Source organism: Lissotriton helveticus, chromosome 8 (genome assembly GCF_964261635.1).
Source record: "Lissotriton helveticus chromosome 8, aLisHel1.1, whole genome shotgun sequence".
NCBI lineage: Eukaryota > Metazoa > Chordata > Amphibia > Caudata > Salamandridae > Lissotriton > Lissotriton helveticus.
The window spans coordinates 460,355,484-460,369,591 of record NC_136069.1 but is presented as its reverse complement, the minus strand read 5'-3'; the positions used below and the strand labels follow the sequence as shown (position 1 = coordinate 460,369,591).

The 14,108-nt window shown below is 46.1% G+C and overlaps 1 protein-coding gene across 1 annotated transcript in view; it reads left to right on the top strand.

Moving 5' to 3' along the window:
• The window catches only part of MED4 (mediator complex subunit 4), a 129,223-nt gene that overhangs the window by 45,615 nt on the left and 69,500 nt on the right, over positions 1 to 14,108 (top strand). The window contains exons 4-5 of the mRNA XM_078657331.1: positions 10,127 to 10,184; positions 11,827 to 11,913. Of these exons, the coding sequence (XP_078513457.1) occupies positions 10,127 to 10,184; positions 11,827 to 11,913 (145 nt within the window). The remainder of the gene's footprint in view (positions 1 to 10,126; positions 10,185 to 11,826; positions 11,914 to 14,108) is intronic.

The following is a 14,108-nucleotide window of genomic DNA, read 5'->3' as shown; positions in this document are numbered from 1 at the left end:
TCTGGATTTAGTACAAGAAGGAAAGCTCATCTCCAATGCTTCTATTAGATGTGATTTAGATGCTGCTGACACTGCAGCTAGAGAGATTAACACTAGTGTGTTACTTGAGGCACGCTTGGTTATGTATTTCCGGGTTTAAAGCTGAAGTCCAACAATACATTTTGAATAGTCCATTTGATAAAAAGTATCACTTCGGACCCGAAGACCCTGAGGTAGCTAAATCAGTGGGAGCCCTACAGTCTTCTTCAAATCGTGACTCTTTTTGTCGCTTCTTCTACCGTGTAGGGTCCAAGACCACATCTTGAGACAATACTGCAGCCTAGTACAAAGGCAAAATTCACACTTCCTCCTCAAGAGGCTTCTTTGGAGGAGGATACAAAGGTAACAATGGTAAAGGTAGGGGCAAGGGTTCCACATCACGTAATTCCCCTTCCCCTAACAAGCAGTGACTTGCCTACCCTTCCCCATGATCATTTAACACCCATTTGCTAATCCATAAGTACAGACAAATGGGTGTTAGGAATTATCCAACATGGTTATTGCCTGGAGCTTACCACCGATCATCCAAACATACCACAGCATTCTCAAAAAATTTCACCAGAACATTTGCACCTGCTCAAACAGGAAGTCAGTTTTTCTTGCTATAAGGAGCCATAGACCCTGTACCGCTAAAATTTCGAGGGTCTGGCATGTACTCGCTGTATTTTGTAATTCCCAGAAAGGAAGGCTCCTTGAGACCTATTGTGGACCTCCGAGAACTAAACCACTACATACTGTCGGAAAAGTTCAGCCTTTTGTGTTTGCTGTTGAGTGATGAAGTTTCTTCCTTTACTTCTATTGTCTGAACCCAATAGAATGTAGACTACATTAATTAAGTTGTAAGTTTCTCTCTGGTCTCACTTGTAGTTTTACTGGCCTTGCTCTTCTGGTCCAATGTGAGGGAGTGTGAGTGAGAGATATATTGTAAATGCTAACTAAGGAAACTAGAAACTAAATACATACTAGAACTAGATTCTAAGCACCCTTGGGCCTGAATATTACAGAGGACTTGCACACCTGTCTACACTAATGTGTTTGTGCACAGAAGTTATCGAGTTATCAGTGTTGTTCAAATCATGCATAGTCTTTCCGGGTCCATTCCTGTCTGCATTTAGAGTTGTTCCCTGCATAGCATGTATGATCCAATATGACATATTTTTTACATGTACCTTTTTAGCAAACATGAATATGTAAAAGTTACGCATGTTTTAATACCTATGTATATTTTTATTAGGATTATTAATTTTATATGTATTTTTTATACACATTTTATTGTATATCTATTTACGATATTCTGATACATGGATTTGCATACATGCGTACATTTTTAAGTATCTAAACGTTTAAGTATTTATATTTGGTTGTTTGGGTATTTTAACTATTTATTTAACCATCTATTTAATCATCTAGTTATTCATTTTCCCTATTTATTGAGTTATTTATTGGATCCATGCACTATAATAATTCCTTGATGGACTCCTTGCTCATGTACAAATTGCTCAGCGTGCATTCGGGTATTTAGACCGTGGTTGTAATAATCAACCAGTTTGGTACATTGCGGTGATTTAGGGCTTTAGATCCTGCTGTACTATACACATACCAGTTTTAAAGGGTTACCCATTGCCAACATGGGATGTCGAATTGCTATTCAGCACAACATTTATTCATGTATGATCTATTAGCACTTTATTTTGCTATTTTTGCACATACACTCTTGTATCAGCACTTTATCTGCTATAGACGAAGACCTAACACTTGAGAATTGGAAACTGCATTCCTCATGCCTCACTGATATCAACAAAGATACATTAATCTGTATATTTAAGCAGCAACGTCTGGTTCCGTTATTTCATGCAACGTGGTGTTTGCTGATTACACGATGAAAATCTCTTTGAGATGTGTTTCCCCAAAAATTTACTTTAAAAAAGATATTTGCATTTTAATTATTTACTGGACGTTTATTCATATATATCCTTCAATTATAGATTGTATACAGCAACAGTGAATGAGGCATTAGCTGCAATGTTACGTGAATACAGAAATGTCTTCTATGTCTATAGATACTTTTGCACATGTGTTGTTTATTATATGAGCACTTATCACTTTAAAAGCACGGCGGTGATGCGTATCCAATGTCGTGTGATCAAGGCCTGTGGTGGGCTGAAACGCGTTGTGGCGAGCCCTGCATCCTAAACAAGCATTGAAAATGCAATAGGTCTCGCAATAGAAGAGTTTGACCTTTTTCGTTTTGCAAATGGATGAGTGGCGTTGCGTGGATGAGTGGCGTTGCGTGGATGAGTGGCGTTGCGTGGATGAGTGGCGTTGCGTGGATGAGTGGCGTTGCGTGGATGAGTGGCGTTGCGTGGATGAGTGGCGTTGCGTGGATGAGTGGCGTTGCGTGGATGAGTGGCGTTGCGTGGGTGAGTGGCGCTGCGTGGGTGAGTGGCGCTGCGTGGGTGAGTGGCGCTGCGTGGGTGAGTGGCGCTGCGTGGGTGAGTGGCGCTGCGTGGGTGAGTGGCGCTGCGTGGATGAGTGGCGTTGCGTGGGTGAGTGGCGTTGCGTGGGTGAGTGGCGTTGCGTGGGTGAGTGGCGTTGCGTGGGTGAGTGGCGTTGCGTGTGTGAGTGGCGTGTGTGACTGTGCTGCCTGTGGGACTGTGCTGCCTGTGGCGAGTGCAAACTACAATCAATTGGCACAGATTAAAATAATATTTTTAAAACATGAGTTTATTATGCCAGTTTCAAAACAACTAGTAGTTTCACTTAACCTGCATTAACAGTAGCACTTGGAATATAGTTATTTAAACTCTTTGATGTCGCACATACGGCATTGAGTTGGGAGATCAACAGCTGAGCTGTACATTTTCAGTTTTGCGTGTAATTGTGTTATATCTAGGGAGACGGACGGACGTGAAAGTGATCGGGGGAGGAGGGGGGTGGGGAGCACGTGAGTGGTGTATGTATGTGCCTAAGCGAGGTGCTTGGGAGAGCGAGGCTGTCCAGGAGGGAGGGGGAAAAGGGAGGGGTTATGGCAAGCAGGGGGCCTGATTATGGCCACAGCTTGAAGTCTTTGAAGTCTCCGCATGCTGGCAAATGGTGATGAGGCAGAGAGTCTTTGATTCAGAGTTGTACTTCTGGATTGCTTTACTTAGGGAGGAGCCAGACAAGCATGAGGGCCTTTGAAAGTCGGTAGTATAGACGGTATGTGAATGGCGACTTTGGGTGATGTTATCATACATGGTTCATGGCCCTGCACTGCAGAGCCGGCATAGCGGAAACGCTTTATTATTTACTGTCAACGAGAACTGAAGGCGAGGGTGCTAGGCAAAATGCAAATCTGGCGGGCGAGACAGTGCAGTGGCCCGAAGATGGGGGGTTGGGTAGTGTGGGGTAAACAAGAGCCACCCAGCAGCACGTGAGCGGGAGGCGCCACTTGTAGGGGGTGGATGTGAAGAGGACTCGTCCCTGTGCACGCGAAAGTGAAAGCAGCGGCCGCATCAAAAGTGTGCAAATTTAAAATACAAACTGCAACGAAGTAGAGCATCAAAAAGAACCCGCTGTAGACTTACTGCAATTTGAGAGATGCTGTCGCGTGAAGGGACAAACTGAGTGTGTTACTGCACTAGAAAGTGAAGAAAGGCAAACCAAGATGAAAAAAAAGTTAAAACAAGAATAAGACCAAAAGAGACAAGATGGAGGGAAGGCAGAGAAGGGGAGGGGGGAGGAGAAATGCGACACGGCGGGCAGGGGAGGGGGCGGAGCGGGGAGAGGGTGTGAAAGCAGCAGGGGCCTGGAGTGCGGCTGAGGGAACTGAAGAAATGCGACACGGCAGGCAGGGGAGGGGGCGGAGCGGGGGTGTGGGAGGAGTGCGCCTGAGGGAAAATACATGCAAGGCAGGCGGCTGGGGGCATGTGCACGCGCTTTTAAGCTCAATGCGCATGCGCATTGAGCTTGAATTTCACGGGCACTGCAAGGAATCGCCACGATTCCTTGCAAGTTGGTTAAAGACTGTTTAAGCCCCCATAGTCTCGCAAGCTCGATGCGCATGCGCATCGACAGGCAAGACCTAAAAATAAACGATTGAAGAAGGCACATTACTGTGGTCCATTCTGTTTTTTCCGATGGGGATGAGTGGCGGAATCCAGGAATATATATATATAATATATATATTTTATAAATGTACATTTAGTGCACCTCATCGGTGGCAAATCATTTTCTTTGGAGACCACAGTCCTAGGCTATTGGGGAGTGAGGTATTCCCAAGTCCAGCCTAAGCTTCCTCCAGGCTTTCATTTGTGCTTGTTCTGTGGCTAGGCATGCTAGCATGTACCCCGTGCAGCAGGGTGTATTCTGCCTTTTAAGCTGCCTTGCTGAAGATGGTCTGGGCAAACACAAATACTCAAATTTCTCTCTCTCTCCAGCTTATGTTCCTCCTGATTACTTTACGAGAAGGTTGTAGTATTAGTATTGATTAATCAAACTAGCCGAAATTGTTTACAAATCAAGTTCTTAATTGGAAAACCTCATGACCTCAATTGATTTAGTTTGCAGACCCTGAATGTTAGGCAGGTTTTACCACTCTGTATTCAGAATTGTAAGATCTATTATTTTTTAAAAAAAATCTTTTTATTAACATTGCTCATTCCAGTTGACATGTCAATCCATTGGCCACATAGCATCAGACATACAGGCAGTGTACAGCATAAAAATAGTATTAACTGTTGACGGGACATTCGAAGTAAGCCCCCTATCCCAGGCCACTCCCCATTCCCCTGTATCTTCTTCCGTTTTTTGGGACACCCCCTGCTTTTGTAAATGGTCTCCTCCGCCCTCTGACACCAATCAAGGTCCCGCTCCCACTGATCCCACTGTGGAGGGGCCGATGCACCCCAGACCCTGGCAATATTCCTTTTTGCCACCCCGGCTGCCATGGCCAACCAGAGTTCCCCATATCTGGTCCAATCAGTGTGTCCCTTTACCATTAAAAGTAGCCATCTGGGCTCTCTCGGGACCAGAGATCCCACCACCTCCGCCATCGTGTCTGTACCCTTCGTCCAGAAGGGTACTATCTCAGAGCATTCCCACAGTATGTGGAAGAAGGAACCCTCCACCCCACACCCACGCGCGCACAGGGCAGACCAGCACCCACCCAGGTGTATAGTCGGGTACGAGGGTAGTATACCTGGTGCAGAATTTTGAGCTGCACCAGCCGGGAGAATTGTAAGATTTTTTTAAAAAATTTTTAAGTTGGACTATGGCATGGAAACCATATAATAATTACCTATAACAAGGACACCAGCAGCCATCTCACTCACTATTAACCTGTATTTTAGAGATGGTGGGGAAATTATTATTTGGTGACTGTGCTGTGAGAGCCAGTGGTTGTCCAAATACTTACTCTTTCATCGTTCTGTAAAATCCCATGGAAAACGTGGTAACACTAGCCAACAAGGGATCATGGATTATAAAATCTTGAGCAAAGTCTTAGCAACGCGCCTTCTCCCCCACATGTCAGAATTGGTCTATGCAGAGCAAGCTGGGTTAATTCTGGGGGGAAGCTTGGCCATAAATATTAGGCGCCTCCTGGCTGTCATGGACTCTGTTAGAAAGGCGGTCCCTGGGGAGGCAGAAGATGTCTGTCTGACCACCCCGAGGCCCACCTCTCCTTAAGGGCTTGGCCGAGCGCCGTCAAGAGGCCTCCTGGGTGAGGGCCCTCTCCTAGAATCGTCACAGCAGAGTAATCACAACACTACAAAGGGACACCGCACGAGATAGTACTTCTTAGAATCTTTATCAGCATTAATGATGGGTTCCTTCGGTAATATGTACAACGGATCGAGAGGTCCTTAGAGTCTCGGTAACTGGGGGGAAAGGGATAGCGGGACAGTCTTACTACCAGTCTGGTCCGGGGATACCCTACGCTCAGCTCTCAATCCTTGAGCTGGGGGGTTCCGCAAGATTTGGGCCGCGGCAGCGCCAGCAGGACTCCAAAGATGGTTTCGGCGAGGTTGGGCCGCGGCAGCGCCAGCAGGACTCCAAAGAGGGTTTCAGCGAGGTTGGGCCGCGGCAGCGCCAGCAGGACTCCAAAGATGGTTTCAGCGAGGTTGGGCCGCGGCAGCGCCAGCAGGACTCCAAAGGTTCAGGGTTCCAAGTAGTGAGTTCTTCTGGGGGTCAGCAGGGCTCTCAACTCCAGGATACAACTTACGACCCATCCCAGAGCTGCCCCAGATATAGGTCTGGAGTCCTTTGATGTCCGGACCCTCGCGCCTGGGGGTCAGAGGGGCCGGGATGAGAGTGTCCAAACACCCAGCAGGGGGGTGGTGCCAGCGCCCAGGGAGGCCGGAGGGCGATCGAAACCAGGCGTCCGGGGACGGCTGGAGGCCCATCGACTCCCCTCCGCCTGGATCCGTCAAGTGGCCGCTTTACTACCTGGTTGGATCTTGGTGCCTCGATGGCGAGGCTTCGCTGGGGCTGTGGCCGAGGTCGGGCCGAGGCCACGTGGTCCGGACGTGTAGGGTCCAAGATGGGGTCGGGGCCTGAAATGGTGGGCCGGAATCGGGGTCGGATCCGCAGAGTGGGGCGAGCAGGGGTCACCGGGCTCCCGAGGGGGGAGAGCCGGGGGTCGCCAGGGGTGGCGGCTCTCGTGAAGTTCGGAGGGGATAGTTTTAGGTCGGGGGATAGGGGTTGCTGTTGTCCAGGGCCCGCTATGCGGGAGAAGGGGGACCACGCCACGAGGCCGGGTCCAACAGACTCCAATAAGTACGAAAAGCAAGAGGCGGCGGTGTTCGCAGTGAACATCGAGATGGCCTTTGAAAGCCTTGAGTGGTCTTACCTCTATGAAGTCCTGTCTAGGATAGGACTGGGAGGAGGCTTTCTTGCATGGGTACGGCTATTGTATGGGACCCCCATGGCCAGGGTACGCACAGGGAAGACCATCTCACCCAGGCAGAAGGTGGAGAGGAGTAAGAGGCTAGGATGCCCCCCTCCCCACTGCTGTTTGCTCTGGCCATGGAGCCATTGGCTTGCAGGGCGAGGAGTGGGCAGGACTAGAAGGGCCTATGGAAAGGCGAGGTGAAACATTCTTTAGCCTTGTATGCAGACGACCTTTTACTATTCCTCAGTAATACAGCGGATGAGCGGAGAGGGTCGCAGAGTATGCTGGCCCAGTGCGACAATATATCAGGCCTCAAAGTCAACTGGCCGAAATCCAGACTATAACCTATGACGCCCAATACCCCTTCACAGCCTAATACCCCTTCTCTGCCTGATTTAGGGGACCTAAAATGGGAACTTGACTTCCTGACGTTTTTAGGAGTCAAAATATGCCACGGTTCAGCAGAGCTGCTAGAGGGTAACGTGGGTAGAACGATGAGATCCATGCGAGCCGCAATGGAGTTCTGGGGAACATTGCCACTATCAGTAGGTGGACGGGTAGACGTCTTGAAAATGGTGGCACTCCCGCAGCTACTGTATTATTTCGGGGCTCTCCCGGTGTGGATCCCGGGAGCTACATTTAAAGACCTTGACTCAATGATAACGTCCTTTAATTGGGGACCAGGACACTACCCGGCCGCAACCCTTGCGAAGATCCTGCTATGGGTACGAAGGAACCCGTCAGGAGACACAGTGAAACCAGGGTGGTGGTGTGCTGCTAGGCTAGATACCTGTAATGGGTGGGAGCAAATTTCCCCTACTCCCCGGACTTGCCCATAACAAAGGTTTTCTGTCTGCTGCAGGGAAAAAACTGGACAGGATTAGAGGACTGGTAAGCGGCAGCTCTGAAAGTAATGGGGGACTTGTACCCAGATGTAAATGTAAATGTAAATGTAAATGTAATTCGATTTATATAGCGCACTAATCACCCAGGGGTCTCAAGGCGCTTGCTTAGGGAACCCGTCCTGGTATTCCCCTGTGAGATACCCCGGCAGGGTATTCACAAGGTGAAAGTCAGGCATCCCGCCGCGAGGGGCCGTAGTGGAGATTAAGCAAGCTATTGCCCAGAGTCGCAGAGTGTGACCCCGTGAGTCGAGTAGGCACCGGAGCGAGAATTGTCGAGTCTGTGGAATTTTTGAGCCCGAGACCCGCCGAGGCGGGGAATCGAACCCTGGTCCACGGCTGATCTCAGCTTCCGGGTCTGCCGCCTCTAACCACTGAGCCACGCTTCTCCAGATTCTACACTGCGCCACTTTGAAGAATTGCAAGCGGCATATGACTTGCCAGGAGGTCAATTCCTGAAGCATTGGGCCCTCGTCAGAAGGATCAGAAAACACTGTGGTGTGCGTGACTACAATGGTAGGAAAACCTGGGGAAGCAGATCCAAGAGAAGGACTGGAACGAGATTCTAGAGCGAACCCCGAAAGCATCTAGAAATGCGCGATTTAAATTAATTTCTACACACTTCATAGAGCGTACCTCACCCCGCCCCACATTAGGGGCTTCTTTGGGACCGAGACTGCAGCATGCCCAAGATGTGGAGAGAGGGAAGCGCATATCATTCATATGTTCCGGAGCTGCCCCACACTACAAATGTTTTGGGAGGAGATAAGACACGTAGTAGGCGATCTCATTGACCAAGAGCTCCCATAAACCCCAGAGCACTTCTTATTAGGATGGTTTCCGCACACTACCAAAAGCAAGACAACTGGGAAGTTTCAGAATGTAGCCCACGTTCTGGCTAATTGCCGGGAATTGGAAGGCGCTAAGAGCCAGAAATTAGAAGGCACCGGGAGGACCTCGGATAGACACCTTCATAAAGAACTCGAAAAGTGGGCGGGAGCAGAAGGTAAACTATTACGCAAGGAAGCCAGCCGAGTGATGGGTAAAATAAACAGGGCTAGGGCGTGGGAACACCTTGTAGACGAGCTGACGGCAGATAGACCAGGAACTAGAGAGATGAGCTCCCCACAGCCAGCGGCGTTGGAACAGGAGAGAGGGTGGGACGAGACAAGAGGCACCTCGCTGTATTGAAACTAAAAGCTTGACTTACAAGGACCTAGCAGCACCCAGGGATTCCAAATATACCAACCTAAGCGCAATTCCAGGGAGTGGGGGGGGGGCAGTTTTGTTACAAGGGACGTTAAGTAAAGCACACCAGAGAATAAATGTATTTTGCAATATGTACAAGATTTTTTTTTTTTTAAACTATTTTTATTAAGCACGCTCTGTAGACAGCATAACAACATGTTCCAAAACATGCACTTTGGAGATCTTCTTACATGAGTTTGGCGGACACATGACAGGATGGGATAAAACTTAATTTACCAGTATAGAAGGAGCATCATTAAAGGAGTACTATTCTCTAGACGTCTGGGGCCACTCCCGTGTCCACCTTGCTCTCCAGCACTCCCCTGTAAGCACGCTATGGGGCCCACACCTTTTCCCATTTCTTAATACAACCCCTGCTCTTATATACCGTTTCTTCTGCTCTCTGGCACCAGCCAAGGTCCCACTCTCAGGCTGTCACTGAAGGGGGATGCAGTGCCCCCTAGCAATATTGCGTTTCACGATCCCCGCTGCACAATATGTACAAGAACTGACGCAAATACTATTTATGTATGTCAATGCTGTCTTGAAAACCTAATAAAATCTGGTTGTAAAAAAAAAAAACACTAGCCAACAAAAGGAATAGCTTGACTATGCCTCTTCAGAGTCTGATTCTCGCATGGGTAACATGGAGAAATTTCAGCTCCTTTCATTAGATTAATTTTCTGACCTCTAACAGAGTCCATTATCGATCCCTCTATATTGTTTTAATACTTGGTCGCCTCTTTCTATTTTGTCCTTCATTTAAATCGGGGACTTTGAGGTTCCTTGGAGGGAAGGTAATAGGTTACTTGATATGCTGCCAGAGTGTGGGTTGAGTGCTTGCTTTTCCTCATAGATCGTCTATCGTTGATGTGGACAAAAGTCATAACGAACAGTGTTAAATAATTTTACATTTTGAGAGGAGGGTATGAGTATTTTATTTTGGAGGCAAACTGCATAATTGGTTTTGTATCGTTGGTACAATAGTTATGAGGTAGTAATTTGATCGTTCATATCATTAATTAAACACTCCTGTACTAATTACAATTTCTTTTTTTATTCCTAGGCGACGGCTGTATATCAAGCAAAGGAGAAACTAAAATCAATAGAGAAGGCAAGGAAAGGTCAGTATCTACAGTTTGACTGCCTGAAGAATTTAGCATCTTGTTCATCATCATTCTTTCAATGCAATTTTGGTATGGTTGGTATAGTATGGTATACTAATATGGCTGAGATTGGCAGTAGTAAAAAAAAATGTCAAGTAAACTGCTCAATGGCCATGAAATGAATGAGCGCACGTGTTCAAAGAGGTTTGCATACTTTGAAGATCAGCCATGCTCTACATTTTCAGAAACCTTTGTTACAGCTCACTGTGTCAAAGTGCATCACTTCTCATTTTGCTGTGGCTCAAGGCTTTACCCTGCTGGTATACTGCACTAATTGCAGCCACTCATTTCTGAGGAAATGGTTTGGCTAGTTAACCTTGTTTGTTTTACCACTGGGACCAGTGAAATATAATGGTTCTCATGATACTACATTCACTATTATTGAGATTCCTTCTTAGATGGAATTAAATTTCACTTTTTTCTGAAAAGCTATATGTAATTGTTCAAAAGTTATGCAGTAATTGTACATTTTGATGCAAGGTCTTCAATTACAGATGTGGTATCTAGGTTGAGAACTCTGTGTTTATATTTCATAGATCTCTCTGATATGGACTTGCTATTTTATTTTTGTAATCTAGTATTCTTGGGATGAGTACAGATGTTATGATGTGCTTGCAAGTTCCTGCTAATCAATTTTTTATATGTTGACTGCTACCTGCAATCATATTTAGTTTCAGAAGAAATTAATTTTCTTTTGTCTTGCATAGTGGGTAAATGGGCTTTTTTCCCTTTTTAGGCACTGAAGTGGAAAGACAGTTGTTTACAAGAGCATTGTTCAGGGTTTTGTGAGCATGTTACTTATTGTTAGATATTTAGTAAGCTACAAACAGCATATTAAAATAAGGTTTGTGTCGGAGCAGGTGGACTTAAATGCTATAACCCATGTAATTCTGTTAACTAAATTGATCAACGCTGTCCGCCTTGCAGAACAATGTCATCTCAAAGCTTGTCTTCTTTAAAATACCATACCTTGCATGCCAACCTTTCTGCCATGCCTTCCATGAATTCTGCTGAATCAAGCAGAGGAGCAGTGTTTGGGCTTCACCCCTTTTGACATTCTAGACTCATTTGGCTTTCTTTATATGCTACTAACACAGTTTCCAGTTTACTAAACTAGCTCCTGTCCCATAACTGCTGAACCGGTTACCAAGTCATTTGGCTAGATCATGATTTTGCTACCCCACTAGTTTTAGTCTGGTTTCATTACTTTTTTGTAAGAATTAAACCACATTAGTTCTTAATTTGTTTGGGACTTGCTCCATGTGACATTTGTAAGTGGTTGTAAATGGTACTATCAGTACCTATTGAAAACCTTTTTCGTATTGTAACATATCTCATTTGACAACATCAATCTAGCGACTGTATTTTGCATTAGACCAGCTGAAGTAGCAATATAGTAAAGTTCTTGATTTATCTGCTGACGTCTGAAAGCGTTAATGCTAAATGCTGTCTGCGATTGAACAGGCCATGGTGTGAGGAGCCATTCATGCTTTATGGCACAAGAAACTTGATTCAAATGTAATTTGTCTCAGAATAAAGCACAGCCCTACAGTAGATACCTGGCACTTGTGTACAAATATTTAATCCTTATGTTTTTCAGGGGCCATTTCTTCAGAGGAATTAATCAAATATGCTCACCGAATTAGTGCAAGCAACGCTGTGTGTGCTCCTCTGACTTGGGTACCAGGTAACATCCCTACTATTACTACAACAATCTATATAAGTATTACTTCGCAAACCTCCATGGACTCCGGTGGCACTGCAAATCAGGAATGTTCCTTAAGCTGTGCACAAATACCTGCTTATTTCTTCCTTTGTAATGCATTACAAGGATTGTTTGAGGTTAGATACATGTTTTATCTTACCTTTCACCTTGGGTAGTCACACTTGCATCACAGTGTCTGTAGTTCAGGATGGATTTAAGGAGTTAAGAGGCACATGTTGACCTTTACAGTTACATGCTGGTTTTATGAAAAGTAAAGAAGTTGCTGGTCTTTATCCGTTGCACTGTAAAAAAAAGTTTGTCACTTGGTCACTGCTGTGCTTCACTGAAGAGGTTATGAACAGCAGAACTGGTGTTTGGGGCTAAGAAAATGTAATAATGAAGAAATTAAAACTTATAATTTTTTTGTATTTATTTATTTATTTATTTTTTTTGCAGAGTTTTATATAGCGCGAACTAGACCCGAACCGAATCAGGTATCAGAGCGCTTTACATAGCACCAGTTACGTTACATGAGAACACACTTTCATTTTTTAGGCACGGGGAGATTAAGTGATTTGCCCAGAATCACAGGAGGTTTTTGGCGTCGTTACCGAGACTCGAACCCAGATCCCCAGGTCCGAGGTCAAGCGCCTTAGCCGTTAGGCCAACCCCTCTCTTATCAAGCTTTGTTCAGTGGGAAATTGGAACTTGCAAAGATAAACCACCTTCACCTGAGTGCACTGGGAGGCCTTTTGAATTGTTTCATCTGAAACCCACCGCTCTATGCTAATGAGGAGTAGCAGTCCTGTTTTGAGTGCGGCCATATGGAGGTTTAGATTTTACTAGTGTCACATAAAATTCCCTTCTATCACCACTGCATGTAAGTTGAGCAGCACTGATTTGGTTACAGGAACCCCTGTGCTTTACCTTAGAAAATAACACTTGCACCATAATGTCAGCAGTTCAGGACGCATTTAAAAAGGAGGTAAAGAGGTCCATAATGGCCAGCCTTTCAAAAACCTATGGTGAGAGTAAGACTACGTTTCTCCATTCCGAATATATTCCTAAGGCGATGTAGCCATCCTTGGTGTGTGGGAATGTTTCCCATGCTCCAGCGACAAAGAACATTCTGAAGGGCGGCCCCTAGGGCCAGGCCAATCTGTAATCCCCTGCAGAATTTTAATGGGAAGGTGAGCGCTGGAAAACCCTAAAACTATTTAAGCGGGGAACCGGGTTGTTGAGTATTTAGGTGTGTGTCAATATCAAGTATCTTGTTCCAGTATGTTATTGAGTTTGGGACAATTCTACAATAAGGGAGGCAGAGTCCCTGCAGAGCTGCAGCCTCACCAGAATTTGTTGCTTCGCGCAGGGTTGCCTTTATGTAAGTTAACTGGTGTGTGGTACCAATATGTGGCTGTCTCAGTGGCAGTTTCAATACTGGCTGTGTTGCAGGCTGTATGTCTCTCACAGTAGTATACCTTCTACTACTCACCCGTTCTCAAACCTCAACTACCACTGTAGGGACCAGATCAAGCCCGAAGGGGGTTCCACCGGAAGAGCCTAAAATAAAAACAGGATCCTCTGTAGCACAGTCATCTTCAGGGCATCAACCGGCCAAGTCAGTAGAGTCAATAGTTCTTCCACCTGGTGAGATCATCTTTGATTTGCCTGTGTAAACTCCAGTAGTTAAGAATTGCTGTTGCGGCCAGCTGAATACCCAGGTAAGGGATTGGATGTTGACAGGCTAGTTGCAATCTCCGTTGCCTGAGAGTTTGAGATTTATGAACATTCATGTGGAACCCTGCCGCTAGGCCAAAGGTCTCAAACTCAGCCATAAAGGTCAGAAGAGACCAGAGTGGGTCCTCCATGTCCACAATCCTATCCTCCGCATAAAGGCTTGTAGTGTTTTCTTATCCCCCCTCCCCCGAAGGCAAATCCCTTGATGTTAGGGTTATCGCGGACATGTTGGGCTAATAGCTCCATGTATAGCACAAATAGCCGGGATGAGAGTGGGCACCCCTGGCGTGTGCCTTGCTTATCGGAAATGGAGCCAAGGGCTATCTGTTCACTTGGACTGCTGCCCAAGGCTGGCCATAGTTGTTAAGAACCCATGTGCCAAAGCGCTCGCTGAACCCGTAGTGATTTAAGATAGCCTCTAGATAGGGCAGTGGACACGG